Here is a 27,213-nt window from a genome sequence, read left to right on the forward strand (position 1 = left end):
ACATGGTTTTATGTTCTGGAGCCGATCCAGAGCAGTTTGTCCTGGGAGCAAAATATTTCATGACTGTCAGAGGAAATATCTGGGTGTTTTTTTTTAATCCCTTGTCAAAATGAGATTCTAGGGCAGCCACCATTTTATCAGACACTGGCTGAAATCTGCAGATGAAATATCACAAAACACCTGTGTGTTCTGAAGCCTGGCCAAATTTAGAGGTGTGACCTCTAGTGGTTGTACTAGAGTGGAGCAACAGGAGGGGTAGCCCCTAACATGTAAATAAAATGATACACCCCCAAGACACCACAATCTCCTTTGACTTTCATTCCAAGGAAACGGAACCCTGGGTAAAAGCTTGAACCCCTGGAGCTTTTCATCGCTTGGAGACTGCGATGTGTGGAACAATTTGTTGCGTACAATATCTACCAGTCCTGGACTCAAAATACCAAAGCCAAAATGACTGGCTGAGTCAGGGGTCAGCAAACATTTTCAGCAGGGGGCCGGTCCACCGTCCCTCAGACCTTGTGGGGGGCCGGACTATATTTTGGAAAAAAATGTAAATGAATTCCTATGCCCCACAAATAACCCCGAGATGCATTTTAAATAAAAGGACCCATTCTACTCATGTAAAAACACCAGGTGGGCCCCACAAATAACCCAGAGATGCATTTTAAATAAAAGGACACATTCTACTCATGTAAAAACATGCTGATTCCCGGACTGTCCGCAGGCCAGATTGAGAAGGCGATTGGGCCGCAGCCGCCCCCCGGGCCCAAGTTTGGGGACATCTGGGCTGAGTGATAGTTAATTTGTAAACATTTCTAATTACACAGTTGAATGAAATCAGGATCTCTTATGCTAAAATCATGGGAATGAAACTGAGAGGAAGAAGAACACGTCTGGTCTCGGAAGCAACTTTCCAAGGGATTTTCTTTTGACTCTGTGCCTTGCAGATTTTCTTGGCAGGAATACAAAGGAAACAAGTAGGGACAAAGCTAGGGTGCTACGTTATGCTGGCACATAGAGCAATTGGGAACTTTTCTCACCCAAATCTCTCACACAGTCTTGGAACAGAGATTGTCATATATGGGTGGGAAAGGAGATCTCCTGGAGGCAAGCACAGAACAAGTAGAGTTAACACAAAGAAGGCGGCAGGTTCTAGACCAGGCATCCCCAAACTTCGGCCCTCCAGATGTTTTGGGCTACAATTCCCATCATCCCTGACCACTGGTCCTCTTAGCCTAGGGATCATGGGAGTTGTAGGCCAAAATATCTGGAGGGCCGCAGTTTCGGTGTGCCTGTTCTAGACATAAGAGCCCTGCTAATAGGATCAAAGACACACCAGGCCCTAAAAATTATCTTTCAGCAACTCCTGAAACTGCTGCAGCCTATGATCCATGCTATCTCTCCTGGGTTCCCTCCCCAAGTCCAGAGACGCCAAAGCAATTAGCAGTTCGCTGCTAAATCATAGTTGGGTGAGACTTAGCCAGTCCTCTGATGGGCATTTACAGTGGTTATACAACCAGTGGCGGAGCAACATGCTGCAGCCCCCAGAGCAGAGAACAGGCGGGGGTTTGGCTGGCACGCCTCCCGGGGGCATGTTGCGTCACCTGCAGGGGTGTGGCAAGCGGTGCAGGGGCGTGGTGTGACACCCGCGGGGGTGTGGCACACATCCGGGGTTGCACGGGGCACGTCCCGGGGTGGGGCAGCATGGGGCATGCATCCTGGGGGGGAGCGACTGCAATGGCACCCTTTCCCCAAATGGTGCCTGGGGTGGTGCGCTCCCCCGCCCCTCTTCATACACCAGTGCATACAACAAGGACTGGACAGGGGAAGGGGCAACACAGCCCCTCCTCTTGCCCAGTTCTTGTTGTATCACCACTGTAAATAGGCCCAATTGGGACTTCCGGTTTGCTGCAGCCATCAGAAAGAAGCGTGGAATAGCCCTCCGGGGAATTTCGTGCTGTGCGGGGCTTCTAGAGGTCACACAAAGGCTCTGCATATCTCAAAACCTCAGGGAGGGTTGCCCTGAGGGTCGTGGCACCCAGTGCTGCCCTGCGTGCTCTCCTGCTTCCATCAGCCCCAGATGGCATGGCCAGAGCAGACCTACCCGCGAGACAGACTGAAGCAACAATTTTGCTTCTCTAGCCTCTCTCTGTGAATATCAAATAAAAAAGGATGGTAAGAAACCTTCCCTTGTCTTTATACTTTCCTGGACAACCAGCCAGGAGTTGCTGGCAGCATCCTGGCATACAGCTGTGGTTAGTGTTGGGGCTACCTCTGCTTCCATATGTGCCACCAGCACTAGTGGTACAGCAGTAAAACTTCTAGCACATTTGCAAAGCTAAGCAGCGTCCAGTATGGGGAACTGTGTGTTTGGATGGGGTTGGACTAGATGACCCCTGGGGTCCCTTCCATCTCTGTGATTCTATGATCATTCTATGATTATCCAAGAAGGGTGTGGAGGCAGCAGAAGTAGGATGACAACAAAAATTATCTCATTTGCCTTTCCCAGCTTTCCCACAAATTTTAAATGTGATAATTGCATCGCCATTAGTATCAACACGATTCCCCACACACCCCCAGGCCCCCCAGGTAGAGGCAAGAAGCATAGGTAAGGATGGTGAAGTGATCCTAGCATGTTAGAGCCTGCAAAACAAAGTTCTAAATTTACAAGTTTAACATACATAATAGCTGGTGTGCTCCAGCCTGAAATCCTTCTCACACCATGTAGCAAGTTTGATATTACAGTGATGCCTTGGTACCCTATGCTGTGTGAATCATCTTGTAATGAATTTCAGAAACAGACCTTTTTGTTGTTTTCTCAGCGAAGTCATTGCTCCAGCTCTCAAATCCTAGATTTCTGAATAAGGTACCATATTTTTCCATCTATAATAAACCCCCATGTATAAGATGCCCCCCCTATTTTGGGAGACTGAAATTTAAGAAAATGGGGGGGGGAGATGGCCCAGAGTATAAGATGCCCCCTAATATTTGACATTATTTTTAAGGGGGGAAACCTAGTCTTATACATGGAAAAATACGGTAATTGATTGCTCACTTACCCCTCTCCCACTGCAAGCACCCACTAAAGTTATAGCTCAACTGTGTGATTCATATAAAGGGTTAAAATGGTGTCTTGAAAACCACGTGTGTGTGTGTGTGTGTTTTTTTTTAAAAAAAGCAGAATGTGAGAACATGTGGCACCATGTGAGAACTGGATACTTTTAAGTGGTTTGTGACTACAATGTGGAGTAGGAGGAAAAAGCCACCATGAAACAGAATATCATTCGGAGAAGAATTTTATTTTTTGTGACTTCCACATCCCCCCCACCCCCCCAAGAAAATTGGGAGGGGGTGGTAATCTATTTCTGCATCCAAAACAGAGGACATGGAAATTGCCTGGATAGTTTGGAATTTCATTTTCCAATTATACTTTGCTCTCAGTTAAACTAACAGCGAAACTCCCCTTGATCTCAATGGGAGCAGCACCACAATTTAAGCAAGAGATGGGGAACCTGTGGAGTCACCCCATAACAGACAGTGCACTATAAGTATACCTGTTTCAAAAGTGCAGGAATGGGGAACTCTCTAGAATTCTTTGGCTATACTTGCTGGGGCTGATGGGAAATGTAGTCCACAACACCTAGAGGACTGGAGAACCATTTTGGTTCAACAGGCCAGATCTTTATCTCCCACCATCCTGCAGGCCAACTTTGACAGGTGGGTGTTCCCTGTCAAAGTTCATCCGTGGAACTGGGGGTAAGATAGCAACAGAGCAGGATTGAACTCCCCGCACATCAGCTGATGAGCGGCCAATTCAGTCCTGCTTCATGCAGGGTTCAGGTGTCCAAGAGAGTTACGGGGAGTTCAATCCTGCTTTCTGCAAGGACAGGCTGCATGAGCAGCTGAGCCAGCCAAACCTGACATCATGAGCAGCTGACCTGCGCCAAACCTGACATCACATATGATGTCTGACGTAGGGCAGGTGGACATGGTTTGGGGGAAAGGACCTCATGGGCCAAATCTGGCTGGAGGTTCCCCATCCCTGATTTAGGCTGTTGATGTGGGAGGAGGGAGAATGCACTTGCAGAACGTGGCATCATCATTTCATTCATGACTGCTGGATTTTGCAGCCAGCTTGGTTCTGGGGTGATAATGATCTCATATTCCCTGTCTCTTCTTTACTTTATCTACCTCTGTTCTGGGGAAAGGGGGAAAGGGATGGAGATGTGTTCAGGCAGTGATGACCTTGGTTTTCTCAGCTTAGTTTCTGACACTTCTTCTGGATGAGCTTGTTGTCACGCTGTATGTTGATTTCACGGCACCTGAGCCACCTCCAGAAGAGAAACTGAGGCCTCCGCCGCTGCCCATTCCACTCCCAAAGCCGATTCCTCCTCCGTAGCCATAGCCACCTCCGCTGCCATAGGAGCCACCAGAACTGGAGTTGAGCACAGCTGTAGCACACCAGGGAAACCGTGTATTAAGCTTTGATACAGTAACAGTGTGGCCTCTTTGGGTGGGAAATGCATTTCCAACAACAAGGGGCTGTTTCCAATAACATGGAATGGGTTTATTACCTAGGGCTCAGCAGAAACTGCCCATTACCTTTTTCTATGAGCTTTTGGGCACTCTTTGCAAAAAACCTTTCAATTGCTCTATCTTCCTCCCACATTCAGCTAATATTCCTTTTTCTGAGAGATGACATCATCTTGCCAAATCTGACTGGCTACATAGTGCTGCAGTTGTTATCCAACTCGCTGGGTGATCCCTGATGGGCTAGGATTACCCATGCAACCAATCCAAGAAGCAGCCACCAAGCGAAAAACACTTCTGATTTTGACCATACGCTATTCATTTCAACAGCAATCCAGCCCCCAACTGGCACACCTAAGGTAAAGGGTAAAGGGACCCCTGACCATTAGGTCCAGTCACAGACGACTCTGGGGTTGCGGTGCTCATCTCACTTTACTGGCCGAGGGAGTCAGTGTACAGCTTCCGGGTCATGTGGCCAGCATGACTAAGCTGCTTCTGGCGAACCAGAGCAGCGCACAAAAACGCTGTTTACCTTCCCGCCAGAGCAGTACCTATTTATCTACTTGCACTTTGACGTGCTTCCGAATTGCTAGGTTGGCAGGAGCTGGGACTGAGCAACGGGAGCTCACTCCGTTGTGGGGATTCAAAACGCCGACCTTCTGATCAGCAAGCCTTAGGCTCTGTGGTTTAGACCACAGCGCCACCCGTGTCCCGTACAGCAAAAAAAGCGGATCTCCCCCACAACTGCAGAACCTCTAATGATGGAGGAGGAATCTATTTTAAATAATTTTATAGACAGAATTTGGTGGTTCTGACCAATCAAGCTTTGCTCACATCAGGTCAATTCTTAGATTGAGCAACCACTTATGTCCCAACAGCTTGTGAATTTTTGGTTTGGTTTGCCCAACTTAATTATAAACAAAAAAATTATATGGTTATATGTATGAAAGAGTTAGAGCTGATGCTGTATTATATTTCCCACAGCATATTCATATTAACACACACACATTGCATATGTATTAACATTCTACCTCTTCTCCATCTGCTAAGCAGTGCTTACATTAGGCTGTGCTTGCCAAATAGTCTGGATGTATTATGAACAGTTCTTGTAGAAGGGGAACTGAAGGGAGAGAGGAGGTGGGAAAAACAAACTTACTCATGCTCATAGAACCAACTCCATCACCAGCCAGGCTATTGAGAAAAGAAATAAAGAGCTCCTGTTAGTTCTTAACTTTTAATGCCTGAAGGATTATAGATCTTGGCAACAGAAAGGGAACACAAAATAAATTGTTGTCTATATAAAATATTCAGAAGAGACAGCTGTGTGCCTGTAAATAGTGACTGATAATGAATGGACACGTTCCAGTCCTGGGGGGAACCATTTGGAACCGCCCTGCTGGACCAGGCTACAAGTCCACTTAGCCCTCCAATCTTCTCTTTCCAGTGCCAACCAGCTTGGGCAAATGGCCTGCAAGTGGAAAGGCAAAATTGAAGTAATAACGAACCAGGCCTGCCCTGTTTGGAAACAGATTCCACAGGCCTTTCCAACCAATGTCACTTAGTGGCATATGAACTGTGTCAGTACAGTGGGTAAAGAACAGTCCTGTCTCAAATCAAGAGATCTCAGCTAGGCAACCTTGCAATTTTTCGTGGCTCAATTGATCAGTCACATTTGTGTGAATTTGCAAATGGGTAAAGCCAGCAGTTTGAACGCAAGAAGCAAAGTTTGCTTTTGGATGATGTGTGGATGCACTAGAGCAGACAGCAGCTTAGACATTGAAAATAGGGTGATGCCCCTCCTAAGATCTTACAGGGCACACCACCTGCACTGCTTTTAAAGTACATGTTTGAAAAAATTGCTGCTTGGCAACACCTCTTTAGTTTATTGCTTTTAAAATAAACAATGGCTTTTATCCCATAACAGTAATACCCAGAGGAGACACATTAACATGAATGGCCGTGACTAACTGAGATACATTCATTTGAATGGGTCTGCTGAGCAGGACCTAGCTGGATGCAGCCCAATTGAGGCTAACCAATTGATGGATCAAACATTGCAGCCCTATTGAAGAGGCTGGATGATGTGAGCATGGCATCTGGCACTCACCGGCTCTCCTCTCCTTCCAGCAGCTTCCTGTAGGTGGCAATCTCAATATCCAGGGCCAGCTTGACGTTCATCAGCTCCTGGTACTCCCTCAGCTGGCGCGCCATCTCTTGTTTGGCTTTGTTGAGAGCAGCCTCCAGCTCTGCTTGCTTGGCCCTGGCATCTTTGATAGCCATCTCCCCGCGTTCCTCTGCCTCAGCAATGGCAGCATCGAGCTTAGCACGCTGGTGGGGAAAACCAAGGCATAAGATTTTTCAGAGGTTCTGCCTCTCCATCTCTCTGCCCCAAAGGAGAAAGAGCAGCTCAAATGGGAGAGGGTGTGAATTGCATGCAGAAGGTTCCAGGTTCAACCCCCAGTGACATCTCCAGTCAAAATGGTCTGTAATCAGGTAACCGGAAGGACCCTCTGCCTGAGACCCTGGAGAACCTCTGCCAGTAGGGTGGGTTCACAAGCCTCTGCATAGAGAGAGGAGAAAAGAGGGCATGGATTGGCATAACCTTTGCATGCGCTAATTTGTATGATCGGCTGCATTCCTAGCAGTACGTTAAATGGAATTGTGATGCAGCTCACCATTGCAGGGACGACTGTGGCTGGGTTACCAGTCTGTGCCTGCTCAGCCTGCTGTCCTGGCACTAACTGTGAGCGAGCAGCTTCATGTCCCCTCCCTGCTCAGGGCTCTTTCTCTTTGAACTTGACTTGGATTGTACAGTTCTCCAAACACAAGACTGTCTGCTGCAGACACTGGGCGCTTTCTCTGCTCCTGCCCTCCGTTTGTCATATCACTCCTAACACTCACACCAATCCACAGGGCCGGATTTAGGTTTGATGAGGCCCTAAGCCAGGCATAGGCAAACTCGGCCCTCCAGGTGTTTTGGGATTACAACTCCCATCATTCCTAGCTAACAGGACCAGTGGTCAGGGATGATGGGAATTGTAGTCTCAAAACAAGGCCAAGTTTGCCTATGCCTGCCCTAAGCTACTGAAGGTAATGGGCCCCTTTATATGTCCAGCTGTCCTTTGTCAACAACAAATTGCCGCTGTTTTTTGTGTTGAATAGATGTTATATGGACCTAATAGATATCTAAAGCCATTTGCACATAACAAAATATGTACATTATAGGAGCCTACACAACACAAAACACTGTTGCTGTATGTAGGTTTTCTTTCATTTGTTTTTTATCTTATATTTTGGAAATGTACTTCCAGTTTTTTTCCCTTTAATTTTTTTGGGGGCCCCAAGAGAGTGGGGCCCTAAGCTATAGCTTGTTTAGTTTATAAGTAAATCTGGCACTGCCAATCCACATTGCTCTTGGCTTTATCTGTGGAGTGAAAGGGGGTCCCACCTATTGTTGCCTGCTAAAATTTCCCCTTGTTGTGCTAATGGCTCATTACCCCAGGCTAACACCTCACACAGTCCTGACTTAATTGACTTTTGATACTTGGATACTGTGCTTGGTTCAGTATCCAATGTCCATGCTTCAACAACTGCTTACAGCCAGATTGCCGCTTGTAGGAGGCAAAGATGACTGAGACAAAGATGACAAGCCATTTGCATTGCTGCCAATGACTCATTTATTTCTTGTGCTCCCATTGCTCTGTTATCAGTACTAGACTCTCCTGTAATGCAATGTTAAGCGGGCAAGCAAATATAAAGGAGAGGAAGGGCGTATTGCTGAGCATCTGGGCTTCCATTCTTTATTCAGAGGTGGTGAATTGGGTCTCACTGTTTGCTTCGGTGGGGATGTTTGCTGGAGCTGCCCTGCCCCAAAGCCAAACAAACACTATGGGGAGTGATTTACAATGACTTATCTCCCCAGCTTTTGTGCAAGCAAGCTTTCTGGTTAATTCATCATGAAATATCAGCACAATTACTTTTAAAACACACACACACACACACACACACACACACACACACACACACACAACCCCACCCATGTCATTCACTCATCGAACTGCCAATGATTGCCAGAAGACAGAAGGAAACAGTAGTAAACTTCCTGGCCAGAACTGTCACGGAGCCAACATTCATAGGAGACCTGCAGAACCAGGCCAAAAGGATACCTTATCACAGTGGCTAATGCAATGCCTGTTAATGAGAAATCCACAAATTTAAACCGAAATTATAGTTTTTGAGCAGGGGTAGGCAAAAAAAGGCCCGGGGGCCGGATTTGGCCCAATCGCCTTCTAAATCTGGCCCACGAACGGTACGGGAATCAGCATGTTTATACATGAGAAGAATGTGTCCTTTTATTTAAAATGGATCTCTGGGTTATTTTGGGGGCATAGGAATTTGTTCATCCCCCCCAAAAAAAATATATAGTCCCCCCCCCCAGGTCTGAGGGACTGAGCCCCCAGCTGAAAAAGTTTGCTGACCCCTGTTTTTGAGGGTCAAAACAAATATGACACAGCAGATCAGCTGGGAGGGGGCAACAGTTTCTTCCAGGGGTGAAGGAAAGGGGTCTCTCTCTCTGTCTGTCTCTCTCTCACACACACACATACACACAAAAGTTGGCAATTATAGAAGCACAAAGTCACAAGAGGTGTGGGAAGTGGGGCCTGTTTGGCCTATGCAGAGACATCCCCATAATTCATTTAAGTCAGTGTGTGTGTGTGTTGTATCATGGAAAACCCCATGAGGTTTTCTTTCCAGCTACTCACCTGATTTTTCACATTATCAATCTCAGCCTGCAGTCTCAGGATTATGCGGTTAATCTCAGCAATCTCGTTCTTTGTGCTCTGCAGGTCATCACCATGCTTCCCAGCGCTGGCTTGCAGGGCTTCATACTGAGATTAACAGAGAGGAGAGATGCTGTTGAAGGTGCAGGTGGGATTTGTTATGGCAAAACAGTCTCCCTTCCTCACCACAGGCTCTTCTTTCTGGTGACGGGGCCAGTGCTTATAGGGCGGCATTTAACTAAATAATGTGCTAGTCCAAGAGGATTTCTCCCGGCACCATTGTCAAGTCTAGGGGAAGGAGAGGGAGAGAGCATTCTGTTGCACAAGGAGAAATCTTTGCACTGGTTGAAAATTTTGCTGATTACTGCACTGAATGCAACCCATTGTATGCACTCAGGAAGAGTTAGTGTGCTTGTGGAAAGTGAGTACAGGAAGAGATTACAAAAATGACGTTACCCTTTCATTGTTACAAACATCAGCTCATCTGTCTCTTTGATGATTTGTGTGAATTATTCTGAGCGAATTAGCCAACAGGCATCACACAATAACACAATGCAGAGGAGGAGGAGGAACAATTGGTTAAACTGGAAATTATGACATCACAAAGGGCAGATCAGAGAGCTCGGAACTATGCACTCCCATTATAGAAGTCCTGGAAGCTTTAAAAGGTAGGTGTGATCCTCGTGGGTGGGGTGGGGGTCTCCTCTGCGGATAACACAGCTCCTCAACAAGATCAAATCAGAGAATGCAGCAAATATGAAATGTCACTGACTTCTCATTAGTCAAGACTGTAATTGGTAACCAGGTCATTATGGGAGGATATTATTCATATCTCCAACCAGCTGTTTCCTTATGAGTTCATCTTTGCCGCCATGGCTCACCTTGCTTTGATACCAACTTTCTGCCTCAAGCCTACTCTTATTGGCAATCTCCTCATATTGAGCTTTGACTTCAGCAATGATGCTATCCAAGTCCAGGTTTCGGTTGTTGTCCATCTGAAGCACCACAGAAGTATCCGAGATCTGGTTCTGCAGCTCACGCAGTTCCTGGGAAATTAAAGAGATGTGCATTCATTGTCTGTTATCCTTCTTAACATCCTGCCTTTCCTCCAGATCAGGGACCGTTAGGGTTTATGAGTAACAAAATTCAAGTCTGGCGGGGAGAGGGAGGGACACACCCACCCCAGGCAATTTCAGCAGGCATGCAGTGGGAGGGGGGAGCAGAAGACCTTACACAAGGCTTCTGCTGACAGGACTTGTTAAGGGAATCCCATCCTCTATCATTTTCATCTCCGCTGGCTTATTTTCAATTTGCATTTAAGGTCTTACGGGTATTTCTTCTTAGTAGCAGTATTGAAAGGGTGGGAGGGCAGCTACTACATTTTCCTTGCCCCTGAAAATCACTGAATAGTTCCCCACTTTTGCCAGAACCAATGGTCATGTGAAAATGTGTGCCAATTTAACCCAGGTTTCATTGACACAGAATGATATCAGGAGCAGATTTGGAGCCCACCATATTTCAGGGTAATCCTGATTCCACTTGGGGGAGAATCTGGAATTAACTCTTAAAGTACAGGTGGGTCCTCCAAATGTTGCTGGGCTACAGCTCCCATCATCCTTGACCATTAGCCATGCTGACTGAGGTTGATGGGAGTTGAACAACACCATGAACACCCTCTCATTCAAATTATAACTCAAAATGAATATAACTCGCAGTGCCAATTTCAACACACCAACTTTAACTTTCCTTTTGGGGGGTACTTGTGGTGGTAACTGACTCATCCATCCATCCAGTTCACCACAAGGTTAACACAGCTGCTTGCACGCAGCATTTTTAAGTTGCTGCAAAATGGTGGACATAATATCCAGATAAACCATTATTGTATCTTTATTGGTTATGTGGCTTACCATGCACAGAGAATAATGGGGACAAACATCCCACTGAAGCCCAGACACCAGTTTCAATTATCAGCTGGTACATGCTCAGAGGAATTACCTGCCCCTGTTCCTGCAATGTGGCCTATAGTGAGTTCATCCTGCCACACAAATATCAATATTAACTCATTAAACCAACAACACCTGCAAACTCCTTTTGACTTTCATCTGCTGCAGATGAAAAACACGTGAGGAAACCAACTGGATATGCTAAACATGGGCTGATGTACTTTTGTGAGTACAACAAATAGTAAATACAGATGACAAGAATGATATACCTTCAATGTTTGTTGCTTTCATCATAGATAACAAATAACCATCATTTGCATTCAGTGACTTATATAGCAACATATATTGCACCTGGATTTTCCAATCTAAATTTCTTTAGACTTGATCATTCTCATTTTGAACAAAGTACTGCTGATCACAAAAGCCTTTTAATCCTAACCCTTCATGTGTCTTTCCATGCAGCCCCATGCAAATGGCACGTTGTTCCTCCTATCTAAATGGTGGGATTAACCATGATCCTGCGGAATATGGCCCCCTAACCACAAGTCTAAAAGAGTTTTCTGCTGTTTGAAGAACAAGCAAAGCTTCTGCTGAAAAATTCTACCCACCCACCTGCGGCATTTAGGTTTTACCTTCATGGTTCAAAAAGCAAACAATGTCTACTTGTTACATTTGCATTTGGCCTTTAAGAACATTGATCTTCTTCATCATTAAAGTCTTCAAACGTTCTTTCATGCCTTATTGATGGGTGTATTTAGTTCTTTGAAAGGACACATGCAAACATAACCATGTTCTTTTCTTTTTCCTAACCAATGTTAGAATATTTAAGTCAGGGGTGAGCAAAAATATTCCCTCCCATTTTAAGAGCTCAATTTGGGAAGGCAACACCTGCTTGATCTGCAGAAGCTTCCAGTGTTCAATGCATTGTATCTCCAGGTAGGGCTAGGAAATGCTACTGTGTGAAACTCTGGAGAACTGCAGAGACCTTCACCATCCTAGTGCCCTCCAGCTATTTTGATCTACAACTCCTGTCACCCCTGACCATTGACCATGCTAGCTACGAGGCTGATGCGAGTTGGAATCCAACAACATCTGGAGGGCACCAGATTGGAAAAGGATATCCTAACTGGTGGAATGGGCATAGAGAAGTTTACTTACATTTTCATAGAGTGCCCTCAGGAAGTTTATCTCATCAGTCATTCCATCCACCCTGGCCTCCAACTCCACCTTGTTCATGTAGGATGCATCAACATCCTAAAACACACAATCAGAAAACCAAGTTTGATAACATAAAGGCACATATTTACATGTATGGTGGGAGTGTCACCCATTGGCAGTTTTGGGAGTGATGGTGTTCCTAGCAATTAATCTAATAACAAAACAAGAATTGATACCAACCCCTTTCTTAGCATTACTGGGGATATGCGATGGGGCCAAATGAAGGTGGTTAGAATAAAGAATTGATTCTCTAATTACTGTTTGCTGTCAGGATTGTTATTGCAAGAAAATATTTAGAGGGATTAAATAAGGATTTATGGTACAGTCAAATCTGGTCCATAGCTATTGCTGAAAAATAGGAATTCCTGTAGTAACTTTTCAGTTTTAAGTGAAACTGCCATAAAAATCAAGGAAAATATCCTGATATTTATAAATAAAATAATAATGATTTCCCCCAGCGACTGTGAATAAAATTACCCATATATATGTTCTTCTTTAAATAAATAAAAGAAAGAAAGTAAACCAAGAACACTGAATGAGATTTCACTGGATGATAATGAAGAGAAAACTATTGTCACCTTGTTGCAACTGATGGAGAATTGATACACCTCCATGTATCAAGAGTTAATCACCCTCAGACTGAAAACCATTGTACCCTGCTCTTAATATGAACTGTCCTAGTCCAGGGGCTACCAACCTTTTTTGGGCCTGTAGGTACATTTCCAAACTGGAGAAATTCTCCTAGGCACCAAACCACACACCAACCAAGCACACACAGCCATCTATTCTTTTGGTTACAACAGTTACCGTAATATCAAGAGTAACTTCAGTGGGAGGATGTCAGGCGTGTTCATTCTCAGAGTGAAAGCGAGGAATCAGAGGAGTTAGGAGGAGGGTAGGCAGGAAGAGATGGAGGCTTGTTTTATTCACAGGCAGAGGGGGAAGCAAGCCCCTCCCTCCCTGGAATGCATATTGTTAATTCACAGGGAGATGCAAGGCAGGAAGAACAGACACAGCTTTCAGGGGAGGAGGGGGAAGCTGGACAGTCGTTCTCAAAGATGGGGCAGACTGCAAGCTTGGCGTCAAGCCCACAAGAAGGGGAGGAATCAATGGCGTATTTCCTGCTTACGCAGAGCCCGCTCTTTAGTGGGCTCAGCTGGAATCTGATGACGATTGAACTGTGAGTGATGATGATTGAACTTTGTGCTCTGATTGAGGTTCTATGAAAAACCATAAAACCGCCAGCCTACTGTCTCTTGGTGTGAGAGGGTGACCCTAAATCCTAACAGAGGAGGAGACACTGTGGGCTCCAGGAAGGCTCTGGGGGGCACATGTGTGCCCACAGTGACCATGTTAGCTGCCTTTGCCCTAGATTTTTTACAACATTGCCAATGTCCTGTTTGACTTTGGGTAAGTCACCTTCCCTCTTTGTGTGTCTTTTATTATTCTCCTTGTCTATCTTGTCTGTTTGATTTGTAAACAAAGGAAAGAGAAAGGCCGTGTCTACACAATGGAAAATGTGCTTTGGGTGTCCAGCCCAAATAATAAGGAAGCGTGTGCAATATTCAGTGGGATTCATTGCATCAGAGGTGCCCAAGAATTATTTCTTTACTGAAAATGATCTTCAAAGGTGTTAGAGCATCTTCCCCCCCCCCAGTAGAAGTAGAAGTCTGCAGCACACTGATCACTCTGAGAAATGATTCTCAGGCCTTCCCATCTCACCCACCTTCCATAAACGTAAGCCTGATCTTTGTTAAGGTTGTTTTTTCCAGAATCTTTGCTGCATTCAGTTGTAGCTCCTACAAAGAGCAAGTGGAGTGCTGATACAAGAACTGTACCACATATTGCAGGTGGGGATAACATCACTGAATGCTTCTCATGGGGCAAGGGGAAGTCCCTATGTATGGGGAACTAGCACATCAGGGAGAAGGCAAGTCTATGTGCATTGTGGGTTTTTCCAATATGGACCAACATTCAGCTACGTGACCCCTCATCTCCACTTTGTAGTGCACTGTCTCAAAACTGTTTTGTCACCTCCTTCACTTTAGCAGATCTCAATTCATAGAGAGCTGCAGAAATACTACTGGAAAAACTTACTCACAGCATTAGCATCTTGAGTGTGGCTATCAAGACACACAACCAGCCAGCCATAGGTTTTGAGTCAGAACACATATGATTACCAATGACACTGTGACTAAAAAAACAGTTAGGGCTTCTCACCTTCTTGAGCACAACAAAGTCGTTTTCTGCTGTTGTGCGCTTGTTGATTTCATCTTCGTATCTGTTAGAAAAAGGGAATAAAAATACATCATTTAAAGGTACATGTAGGTTAGTAGAATCATAGAACTGTAGAGTTGGAAGGGACACTGAGGGTCATCTAGTCCAACCCCCTGCAATACAGGAATATGCAGCTCTTGCATACATGGATCGAAACTGCAACCTTGGCGTTATCAGCACCATGGTCTAACCAACTGACCTAACAAGGCAAAAATCATAGCACACAAACTCCCGAGTGCAGTTCTGTTCTCAAGCAAATCAAGACAATTAACCATATTTCATCCCACTTCCCTTTCAATGACAAGCAACTTTCTCTCTTTCCCTCTCCTCCCTTTGCAGAAAAACAAGTGTACCTTGTGAAATATTCCTTCGCCCCAGATTCTCAAGTCCCGAAAGCTACTAATTAAGCTGGGCTGCAGAGTTTAAAGGGTGCAATCCTGTGGCCCCTGGAAGGGCATTCCAGGGACGAAGGAAAGAGCTTCCTTTTCAACCTTGGAGATGGAGTGCTAAATGCTTGATCCAGCCTCCCTGCCACCAGGGAAACTGGCAACAACCTGGCCCAAACAAACGTAAGTTTTCTGACATTGGTGTGGCCAAAATGGATGTGTGCTAGGTGTGGTTCAGGGATGTGTTGGGGGGGGGATTTGGAAACAGCTTGGTTGTTCCCACTGAGTTGGTCCAAATCTCTCTTGGAAATTTCCCTCCTGTTCCCAATGATATAAAAAAGAAAAGAAGACCCCTGAGAAATAGATTGAGAATTGCAGGAGCACTTCCAGCCTGCTTGTGAGATTCCAGCAAGGCTTAGGGAGAAACTACTTTTGAATTTCTCCTCCTACCAGTCTTAGCACTTTGTCCTTAAATCAAATAAATGTATATATGCTAGGCACCAATTACCAATATGCAACATGAATATGGCATTCTGGTTTAGCCTTTGCTACTTGGCTGTCAAAATCATTCACTGGAGCCTCTATTTTCTCTGGTTCTACAATTTGAGCAAACTTGCCAAATACGAACACAACAAACATCTGTACTTTTCATTTTCAGGAGCAAAACTGATCTGTTCATAATTGCAAAGGTGTGTCCTAAATCTAGGAAGCTAGTTATTTTGGATTTGGAGAGTTGTGGGGGGGGGGACTGGGGGAGAGAAAGATACTGCTCTAAGAAACATTTTTGCATTGCTAGACCAATTTCACAGCATGGGTGGAAATGCAAAAGATGGGAGAGCAAGATGGAATGGGAAAAGTGTGATGATGAACAATAAAAAACCACCTTTGTGAAAATTAGATACCCTAAGTTTCCTGACATGGGCAAAAAATAATCAGGCAACCATCCCGTTGAGAAGCATCTAAGGATTAGAGTTGACCTTCAACTATGTAAGAGTCAAGAATGTGGCACTGTTTCAAAGAAAGAGGAAGAAACAGTCATCCCCTCCCTTCTCTCCACTCTTGAAGATGGATAACTGGTTTGGCAATGGCCCTTAAGCATAAATACCAGAGGACTGGAATGAATTTCAGTTTCCATAATTGGTCAATACTGTTGCAAAACCCCAAAGGCAAAAGAGAGAACAATAATATTCTCTGCCCCTTCAGTGGTGCCAGAGCTGCATTTGTGGGGCTGTTCCTATTTGCATCGCATTTCAGATGTCTGCCAGTGTCTTTTCATGAGGTTATTGGAGAGAGAGAGAGAGAGAGAGAGAGAGAGAGAGAGAGAGAGAGAGAGAGAGAGAGAGAGAGAGAGAGAGAGAGAGAGAGAGAGAGAGAGAGAGAGAGAGAGAGAGAGAGAGAGAGAGAGTTCAAAAGGCTGTGTGCAAAGATAGTGTAGTTAAGGCCAGGCCTTCCTCTGTGCCATTTACAGCATTCATGTAAATGGACTTTGCTTTTATTCCACAGCCATCATGACCTCAAAGTACAGTACTTCACATCCCCCTCTCTATTGTCTTGTTGGTGCTTGTTGAACACTTTCCTCTTTCAACAAGCTTTCTCAGTGGAGTTTGTTATCCTATTTGGCCTCTTTCTTGGATTTTAAATGGATTTTATGTATGCAATTCTCATTGTCATCCTTTTGATTCTTGCAAATAACTGATTTTATATACTGTATGCAATATTTTAACTTTTTATATGTATGTAATTGCCTTATATATGTTTTTAGTGTATTGTAAGTCACTTTGAGATGCCCCACAGAAAACAATTCATAAATTGCTGCTACTACTACTACTTTTGTTTTTTGGCAATTTCCCCCTACAATAGATATAGATATAGATTAGATATAGAATAGATATAGAATAGATATAGATTAGATATAGATAGATATATAATATCAAATCTAACCTAGAACCCTTGGCTATTGAGCCAGCATAGATCACATAGATTTCTTTTTTCCCTCCCCTTTGATTTTAAAACACCTTGCCCTTCCCTGAAAGAGCTTGGGGGGCACATATTAGTCTCAATAACAACTCTTCAACATTACTTACCGTGTTTCTCATATTATAAGACATGTCTTATATTCATTTTTTCCTCAAAAAAACCCACTATGACTTATTTTCAAGGGATGTCTTATTTTTTTCCTCCTCCTCCTGCCGCGGCCGGCATTGCTGCTGCGCCTATCACTATGTCTTATTTTCGGGGTATGGCTTATATTCCTTGAATGCTTAAAATCTTGCTATGGCTTATTTTATGGGTATGTCTTAAAATATGAGAAACAGGGTAGAATGTAAAAGGAGCTTCAGACTGAAGGCCCTTCTCGTGCCTTGGTGTAACAGTGACCAACTATGGTAGATGTCTATGGGAAGTTCACGAGAGGCACATGATCACAACTCCTCTCTCCCCACTGGTGCTCCTCAGCAACTGGTATTCAGAGGCAAAGGGTCTCTGGTGGTGGAGGAAGAAGAACACAGGCAGCATGGCTAGTAGTCTTCTCCATGAATTGGTCTGACCCCACTTTAAAACTATCCAAGATGGTGGCTATCACTGGAAGAACAGCCTCTTGGGCCACAGGCTGTCAGGTGCTGCATGCACACAAGTGATCTAGTGAACAGGATTTCTTTGAAATAGGAAGCAGCACTTTCACAACTAAATGTTCTTCCATGGGGTCACTGATCAGCTGAGCACAGGTCCTGCTCAGGTATCAAAATTTGGCAACCCTTATATGCATTCTGTGAATAAGACTTGAATGGAGTTCAGAGATCAAGGGTGGGATTGGGAGGGGCCAGAAAATAGATTAGGGGCTCACTGGTAGATCTCTGAGTGATTTCCAGCAGATCACTAAGGGTTTCTACTACCAACTGTTTAAACAATAGCAACTCCTTCTCTCTCTGAATTAGGCTGCTGAAATGAAGAAAGCTTAAGGGGAAAACCAGGAGTGGATTTGTGAGTCAGCAGGCTGTACACCCAGTTCTGGCCCTGAAAACACATTCCTGGATGGATCATGTGCTTAGGGGCACCCTGTTCTTTAATTCTATGTTTGCTCCTTATCCCTCTAGCAAATAACAAAGTGGATCCCACAATCTTGAACTCTGCCCACCCCTGACCTGGGGCATATAGTAAAGAAAGTCTACCCTGAGCAACAACAAGGTGTGATAAAATTGTACTAAAATAAATGGATTGAATCTTGGCTTCACTCTCAGTGGAAGCAGCAGCCCCTGAGTTCTGCTCAGGGCACATCCCACCGGTGAATAGGATACGGTGATTTTTGTGTATTCCTCCTTCCCCACACCATATGGGCAAAAGTGCTGAATGCTGCAGGGGAGAGGAAGAGCAAAAGGCACCTCCCTTTGAAAAACCTGGGTCTCCCACATCTACAGATGGACAAATCTGTCAATTTTGGTTTCTCCACATTTCCAAAGAAAGTATTCACGAAAACTCATCAGCATTTCCATGAGAATTTCTCCAAAGAGGCACATTTCTGCAGAGCAGTTTTCCCAAATGCAAGACATTTCTGTATGTTATTTTCATTTTTATGCACACTAGTATTCACATTTTTGAACATGTAACTTGGCAGGGGAACAACATTGCCAAATTTGGAGAAGTGTGAATTTTGTATTTCGGTCTGCATTGTATTTCGTAAACAACACATATGGGAAGTTCATCTTAAACTGATTCAAATTGCTTCCCTCTCTTTTTAGATATCACCCATGTCTATGTTTCCTCAAGAATATTGTTGGCAGCCTGAGCACAGTTGGTCTTTGAATCATCTTTGTTTGAAATCACAAGGCAAGAAATAAGAGACTGTTTCAAATTCACTTATTAGGAAAAAAAACTACTCCATAAATCTATATCACTTTTATAGAATTCTCATTGTCATGGCTCCCTCTGCCTTCCCCCAAAACATTGTGGGAACTGTAGTTTTGCTGAAGCTGCTGAGAATTCTATGCACTGAATATCTTTAAGTGCACCCTTCTCACATAACTATGTATCCCAGGGCTGACTGTTGAAAAAGAATGACTTTTATACCAGTTTAAATATGCATTATAGATATGCCCTTGGTTCAGGAAAACGCCCTTTGATTGTAAAGCATTGGCAGCTGTTTCAAAGGGGTAATTCAGGTGATTAATAATATAGCAACCCTAACCAAGCCCTACCCAGGGTCACTGTCTCTCTGCGTCCCCCACCAGTTATCCCAGCTATGCATATTACGGCTGCACCTGGGGAAGGATTACTAGTTATTGACTTTTCTCTTCTGTGGGTCACACCCTGGGGGTTTATCAGTACTGTTTGCTTTCCGTTCCGGTCTGAGCCAGTTTGCCAACTCATATATATTTTAAAGCACTATAGGTGGGGAGGGAGGTAGGGTGGGGAGTTGGTTCCCATTGAGACTTCCTCTAGGAGCATGAAGGACCTCTTGTACAAGATGAAACCGCCAACCTTTGCTCCTCTCGTCTCCATGGAACTCTTTTTAATAACACCAGGTGTGTTCCTTTGTGAACCGCAAAGTTTGTCGACAGATACAATACAACGTTTAAACTCCCCCCCCCCCACACACACGCACCTTGTAGCAATTCTTTGCCAAGGGAGAGCGAAAGCCAGGGAGGGGGGGGGTAGCTGCGTTTCACTCACTCGAATTTTTCCTCTTTGAATTAATTGCACAATGCAGCTAATCTCGATTGTTAGAGGACACGAAATGCGCACACATTGCTTTTAAAGTGTGTGGCCGTGCATGAACCCAGCATATGGGTACATAGTGAAAGCGTAACAGCTGAAACTTGATTCACTAAACACTGGATATGTGATAGAGCAGGAGCTTGGTTGAAGTTCTGGAGATTCAGGATGTGGCATAGTAGTTAAGAGGGCTGGGGCTTGGTCTGGGGACAGCTGAGTCAAAATCCTCACTCAGCCTTGAAGCTGGCTGGGCAACCTGGGGCCAGTTACTCTCTCTTGGCTTAGCCCACCTTGAGGGGACAAATAATGGGCGTGGCTACAAATGGAATAAACCATCTGAGCTGGAATGGCAGGGGCAAAAAGCCATCCGATCCAATCCTGTGTTGTGATTGTGCGGGGAAACCTTTTGATCCACAACCTCACAGATGACACCTGACCCTCCTAATCCAAACTAGGGAGGGGAGGAGGGATAGGGAGAGAGAGAGAGCACACCTGTGACAACAGCCCCAGATGAGTCGTGCAACTAATCCAAAGGCATATAATGCAAAAGGAAGTAAAACATCATCGCAACAACCACCACCACACACATAACAATCTAAAGACCACAACTGAATCCAGTAGCCACCTTGTTAAAATTGCTGCTTGACATGAGCAAGCTTTTAACATTAAGGTCACTGCACCTCTCTAATAAGTTATGTATACCAGGAAATTATTAGAAGATGGAGTTGTTTAAGCCCATAAACCTGCTAGAAATTCCTTCTCCAGCCATATGCCAAAAAGATCAGAGAAGGTGGCTTTAGCCTAGCCCAGCAGGACTGCTTTTCATGCGCGGAGAGCTACAGGTGTAGGCGTATGGGCGAGGGCAGCATTCAGACATGTGCTTTCCCCTCCGCAGCCTGAAATGTTGAAGTCCATAGTGGGCTGTGCCACGCCCAGGTACTATTTTGGCATGAAGAAATCAGCCCTAAGGCATGATATTTAAAAGGCAAATCAGAAGGGCTTAATGATGTCTCATGTGACATACATGCAAGCCCATTTGGATTAAACCATATATTCTTTCTACATTTTTGACACACACTCACACCATTTCCACTGCTGTTTAATGTTCTTGCACTTTAACAAAACATCCTGAATCTGAAGTCTCTCCTCTAATATCACAAATATGTTTTTATCAGCACAGTCCTGCTGCCCATCCCAGATCGACCCCAGAAGATTTCCACGACTAGCTTCCAGCAAGGTAAAAGCCTGCTTTTTTAAACCAACCAATACCTGCTATACCACAGATGGGGAGCCTGTGACCTTCTAGATGCAATTGGACTCCCAACTCAGCAACATCATCCCCAGGAAGTATAGCCATTGGCCAATGATTAGGTATGATGGGAGTTGTAGTCCAGCAATACTTGAATGATTGCAGATTTCCTATCCATGTGTTATACAGCCCAGGTGTTTTCCTTGTACTTTTTGTGGTATTTGCCAATGTATTACATTACTGCATTCTAATACTTTTCTTTTTTTTAAAAAAAATATATTACTGTTGTAAACTGCTTTGATGCATTTTGGTGGTAGAGTGGTATGTAAGTATTTTTATAGTAAAAAAATAAACAAAATTCAACTAGGTTAGCGACAAGTTTGTTCAATCATTCTTCCTTGAACTAATGTAGATAAAAACTGTGAATGCCGCCTCCATGGATTCCCATGAGCAGTCCTGCAAGTACCCAACACAGGCTGAAGCAAAGTCATTCTGCTTCCATACCTTTAAGTATATGACGTTTATTTAACATTTATTATACATCCTTATTAGGGACGCGGTTATGGCGCTGTGGGTTAAACCACTGAGCCTAGGGCTTGTCGATCAGAAGGTTGGTGGTTTGAATCCCTGCAACGCGGTAAGCTCCCGTTGCTCGGTCACAGCTCCTGCCAACCTAGCAGTTCGAAAGCACATCAAAGTGCAAGTAGATAAATAGGTACCGCTCTGGCGGGAAGGTAAACGGCGTTTCCGTGTGCTGCTCTGGTTCGCCAGAAGCGGCTTTGTCATGCTGGCCACATGACCTGGAAGCTGTACGCCGGCGCCCTCGGCCAATGATGCAGGATGAGTGCCACAACCCCAGGGTCGGTCACGACTGGACCTAATGGTCAGGGGTCCCTTTACCTTTACTATACACCCTTAAGCAAAATATTTGTCCACATGAATGCACTCTGAGGTCCTGCTCCAAGGATGGGGAGCAGGAGCAGGTACAATAATGGACCATGAAGTGTGTGGCTTCCAATGAGAATAGTCTAACAACCTTACAATCAAACCATTGCGTCAGTTTGGGACACTCAATGTGAGGCAGGCCGGCTTCTGGCATCTATGCAGGAAGGAGGGGCATCACAATGAGATATATTCAGACACTAAAGGGCTACCAGATCTTGGATGCTTTCAATCAAGGGTGGGGAACCTGTGGCCCTCCAGATGTTGCAGGACTCCAGCTCCCATCAGCCCCAGCCAGCATGGCCAATAGACAGGGATTATGGGAGCTGTAGTCCAGGAACATCTGACAGGCCAAAGGTTCCCCACACCTGCACTTACCCGCGCCCTTGAAAATACTCCAAGATTATGTTTGTCTGATGTTGCCTGTGCTGTTTATTGGATACCCAATGCAGTTTATTAAAAAGTTGATGCGTCTTTTGCATGCTTTGGAAGATGCAGCAGACCCTCATACTGAGGTTGCAATTCTACACTCATTTATCTGGGAGGAAGTCCCATTGAACTCAATAGTTGGTAGTTTTGAGCAGACACTTGCATGCTCGCACTGCGAACAGCGTGAGAGTCATCTCAGGGTACCTCTGCATACACCTGCTTAGACGTAACCTCTACCAAACTCAGTGGGGCTTGCAGCAGCCAGGGGGGAAAGGGGACAGGGCTCTTACACATTTGCAGGTTGCATTAGGCCACATCCACACCACAGCTATAATGGACATTTAATGCATGTGGCTTCCTCCAGGGAATCCTGGGAACTGTGGTTTGTTAAGAGTGATGGGAACTGTAGCTCTGTGGGATAAATTACAGTTCCCAGGATTCTCTGGGGAAAGCCATGTGCTTTAAATGTATGTTGTGTATGTGCCCTTAGAATAGGGGGATTCAACAGCTGCAGCTTGCCATGCCAGCTAAATCTGCCGGAATTCTTTCTTTGGCATTAACTATGAAAAGTGCCTGTTGTCAGATCGTGAAGCTGAGGCTCCAATACTTTGGCCACCTCATGAGAAGAGAAGAATCCTTGGAAAAGACCCTGATGTTGGGAAAGATTGAGGGCACTAGGAGAAGGGGACGTCAGAGGACAAGATGGTTGGACAGTGTTCTCGAAGCTACGAACATGAGTTTGACCAAACTGCGGGAGGCAGTGGAAGACAGGAGTGCGTGGCGTGCTATGGTCCATGGGGTCACGAAGAGTCGGACACGACTAAACGACTAAACAACAACAACATGAAAAGTGCAGGAATCCTGACCTCTATTTTTGCACCTGACAAGCCTAGTGGAACTTACTTTGGAGTATACATGCAGAGGCTCCCAGTGCACAATTACAGTTGCTTGGGAGTTGGCCCCCACTGAAACCAATGGGATTTGCTCTCAAAAAGAAATGTGCATAGGATTGAAGCTTTACGATTAGAGCAAGGTGATGCTTTGTGAATGGGCCACCTGAACCTGCTCATCTCTGCAAAAACCGTTATGAATACATTACTTGTTCTTGAAATCCTCGACAAGATCCTGCATGTTCTTCAGCTCTCCCTCCAGGCGTCCCTTGTCATTCACCAGGGTATCCAGCTGCCTCCGCAGGTTGCTGATGTATGCTTCAAAGAAGGAAGGGATGTTGCTCCGCGTGGTCTTCTGCTCCTGCAGGAGGTTCCACTTGGTCTCCAACATCTTGTTTTGCTGCTCAAGGAATCGGACCTGAAAGGAGCCCCCAAGGCAAATTCCATAAAGCCTGTCATTCTGCCAGCATGACTTGAAATACCATAAAACAGTAGAAGATTATGACCCTTCATGGCTCTCAGCTCTTAGATGTGGGGGTAGATGGGGCTGGGGGAAGGAGTCCTCTGAGGAATGTAGATAGATGAGGGTGTGGGAGGAAGGAGATTCACTGATTATTTGTGGGAGAGGAACAGCTAAAACTGCAACACTCTGCATAAAACTATTCCGAAAATGGAGCTTTTTTAATATCAAGTATTTGGATTTAGCAGGTGAGCAAGAACCAGATACAGAGCAGAGTGTAAATAATAGAAGCTTGGATTCAGGTAAAAGTTTTGCAGAACTTTTGGACTTCTGGTATTTATTTAGATTTCTTTTGATCTACATCAAGATTGATTAACTATACCTTTTACTGCATTACCCCCTCAAAACAACCCAGTTAAGGCTGTGACTGATCAGTGATTCCACCCCCTAAACTCATGCCTAAACTCACAGCCTGCTGACTGCATCACACTTGTGATGGGGGAGGGATGTGAATACACAAAGTTACTGGGGCTCATTGTGTGTGTGTGTGTGTGTGTGTGGACATAATACTTCACAGGAAGTCAGCGTGGGCTGACTATCAAACTCAACACATTTCTTCTTGGGTAAGTGATGCAAACTCTATTGCAATGTGCCATGAGGATTACGGGTAATGAATGCATGTGATATACCACAGGGTAACAAATAAGATACTCCCAGGTATCTGAGAGAACTTTTTTTAAAAAAAGTGGCCCAGGAGCTAGAAGCAGGTGTAATAAAACTTTTATTAAAAATAAATAAATGGATGATAGACTACGGTATATCTCCATGGGGTTGCAATCTGCCCTCTTTTGCCTTATAAAGTGTGGTGCACTTTAACAGGCATTTGTTGATCAATCATTAAAAGAGGTGAAGCTTCAGATTCATATATATATCTATCACCTATCAAATCCTTTAACCATCTTAATTTCAGATGTTAGGTTCAGAGAACTGAAGCTGCAGCAAGCAAAAGCTCACTGTAAGTATGTTTTGCTTTGGGTCCCCTTCCCACTCCCCTTCCCCCAGTGTGTGGTGTGCTGGTGACCGTCTTCACAACATGAGGGGATAAAAGCGACTGTGTTGAAGCTGCGACACCAGCACACCCTGCTTTTAACCAGGCAGTTAATAAGGCAGGCCACCAAGAAAGCAATGGCAGGGTCATGTTGGTCACCGAGTTACGAATCAAAAGCAGAGAACAAAGGCCAGGTGCTGCTTCAAATAAAACATCTAGCAGAGCCGCGGGCTGTTTTTGAGCTTACAACAAAAGACCACTCTTCTAAGCAAAGCACAGCCATGAGACCCCATGAGGCCTATAGAGAAGCTCCTATCGATTGCTGGGACGTTAGAGAAGGCTCAGAATAAGCTATGTATAACTCACCTTATCGATGAAGGTTGCAAACTTGTTGTTGAGGGTCTTGATCTGTTCCTTCTCCTCCTTGCGCACCTTCTGGATGGTGGGGTCGATTTCCAGGTTGAGGGGGGACAAGAGGTTCTGGTTGATGGTGACCTCTTGAATCCCTGCAGGTGAAAACCCTCCAGCAAACATCCCTCCATGTCTGCTGGAACCAAGGCCACCGTAGGAAGACTGGACACTGTAGGAGCTGGCGGGGGCAATCCTCCGGACGCCAGAACCCAAGTTATAGAGGCTGGAGCTGCCAAAGCCCCCCGGCTTGCTGAAACTGCCGCCCCCTCCAATTCCACGAGACGACGAGACAGAGCTGACTCTGACCTGGGTGAACCCGCCGGACCCAGCCGCTGAGCGGGAGCTGTAACCAAATTTCGACATGGCCTATTCAAGCAGAATTTTTCCTTATTTCGAAGAGAGAAGGGGGGGAAATGTACGGGGTGGGAGGAAACAGCAAGTGAGGCTCGGAGGAGTTAAAGAGAGAAGAGTCCCTCTGAACCTGCGGGCTGGCACTTCCTCTCCTTTTATCCGTTAGAAAGAGCTTGGGGGCAGAGCAGGGATCGTTTTACTGCCTGGACTGGGTGTGTCTGGCGGCCGTCCCACTGCTTGCCTTCAACCTGCTGAGCATACAGTGGAGCAGGAGAAACACAGCCACAGAAACCCTATCGGCTCCACTCCCTGCACCTTGCACTCGCCCCACCTTTGCTCAGAGCTGGCTCTCGCCCTTTGTTGCTGCACAGAGAGAGCAGGTTGCACTCTGAATACTTCCATAGCCTTAAGACATTCTCCCTTCCCTCCTCGATTTGTCCATGTTTGTGTGGGAATCGGGGAAAAGTGCTGCAGTTAACACACCTTTTTTTCAACCTCTTGCTGCGAGCAAAAGGATTAAAAAGCAGACAAAGCCAGGGTGGGCAAGGGAGACTAAAAAAACAGATGAACAAAATGGGATGGGAGAGTTGTATTTCATTGTTGTTACGGGCAGGGGAAGCCTCACATTTGACGTTTGCCATTTCACTTATGTGCTATTCTTGTGAGGCATTATTATTATTATTTATTTATTTATTTATTTATTTATTTATTTATTTATTTTAAAAGATGATTTACTTATCTTGTAGAGTTCATATTAGGGTTACCATTCCAAGCACAATTACCAGGAAATAAGAGGCAATGGCCACACTGAAGCAGAAGGCTGCAGGGTGTGGGAGGGCGTGGGGAATTCTGGAATGTCCCTCTTTGGCCGGCAAGTAGGGGGAGCGTATCTTTCTGAATGCCTCCTCCCACTAGAAACAAGCAAGCCTCTCTACAGGTAGAAAATCAGCAAATCGGGGAGAATTTCTCTCTCTCTCTGCTGCCTCCCTGCTGCTTTATTTTTCTAATCACAAGGAATCCATTGTTTGCTTGTTTTCATGTTGGGGAACATCCAGGGAATGCAAATTCTTATCTCTTCGCTGACATGATAAAACCTTCCACCTTTGGATTTTTATCACCTTGTTCTGTTGCCTGGCTCAGACATGCTGAACAACCCCACTCAGGGGTACACCCTATTGTGTTCAATAAAGGTAAAGGGACCCCTGACCATTAGGTCCAGTCGTGACCGACTCTGGGGTTGCGCACTCATCTCGCATTCTTGGCTGAGGGAGCCAGCGTATAGCTTCCAGGTCATGTGCCAGCATGACAAAGCCGCTTCTGGCAAACCAGAGCAGCACACGGAAACGCCGTTTACCTTCCCGCTGTAGCGGTTCCTATTTATCTACTTGCATTTTGACATGCTTTCTAACTGCTAGGTTGGCAGGAGCTGGAACCAAGCAACGGAAGCTCACCCCGTCACAGGGATTCGAACTGCCAACCTTCTGATCAGCAAGCCCTAGGCTCAGTGGTTTAACCCACAGCGCCACCTGGGTCCCATTGTGTTCAATAGGGCTCAGCAAATCACCTTAGAATTTCAGACTTAGTGCCATTG

At 45.2% G+C, this 27,213-nt stretch overlaps 1 protein-coding gene across 1 annotated transcript; it reads right to left on the reverse strand.

Moving 5' to 3' along the window:
- Window positions 1–3,278: 3,278 nt before the first annotated feature.
- Window positions 3,279–25,777, reverse strand: LOC118077412 (keratin, type II cytoskeletal cochleal). Its single transcript, XM_035101036.3, has 9 exons — window positions 25,227–25,777; window positions 23,562–23,770; window positions 14,693–14,753; window positions 12,413–12,508; window positions 10,193–10,357; window positions 9,294–9,419; window positions 6,638–6,858; window positions 5,687–5,721; window positions 3,279–4,451 (listed from the first exon to the last, which is right to left on the reverse strand). The coding sequence occupies exons 1-9, from the start codon at window positions 25,632–25,634 to the stop codon at window positions 4,261–4,263; spliced, it is 1,512 nt and encodes a 503-aa protein (XP_034956927.3). The 5' UTR covers window positions 25,635–25,777; the 3' UTR covers window positions 3,279–4,260.
- Between the last annotated feature and the right edge of the window lie 1,436 nt (window positions 25,778–27,213).

The sequence above is a fragment of the Zootoca vivipara genome, chromosome 2 (assembly GCF_965207765.1).
Source record: "Zootoca vivipara chromosome 2, rZooViv2.hap1.1, whole genome shotgun sequence".
NCBI lineage: Eukaryota > Metazoa > Chordata > Lepidosauria > Squamata > Lacertidae > Zootoca > Zootoca vivipara.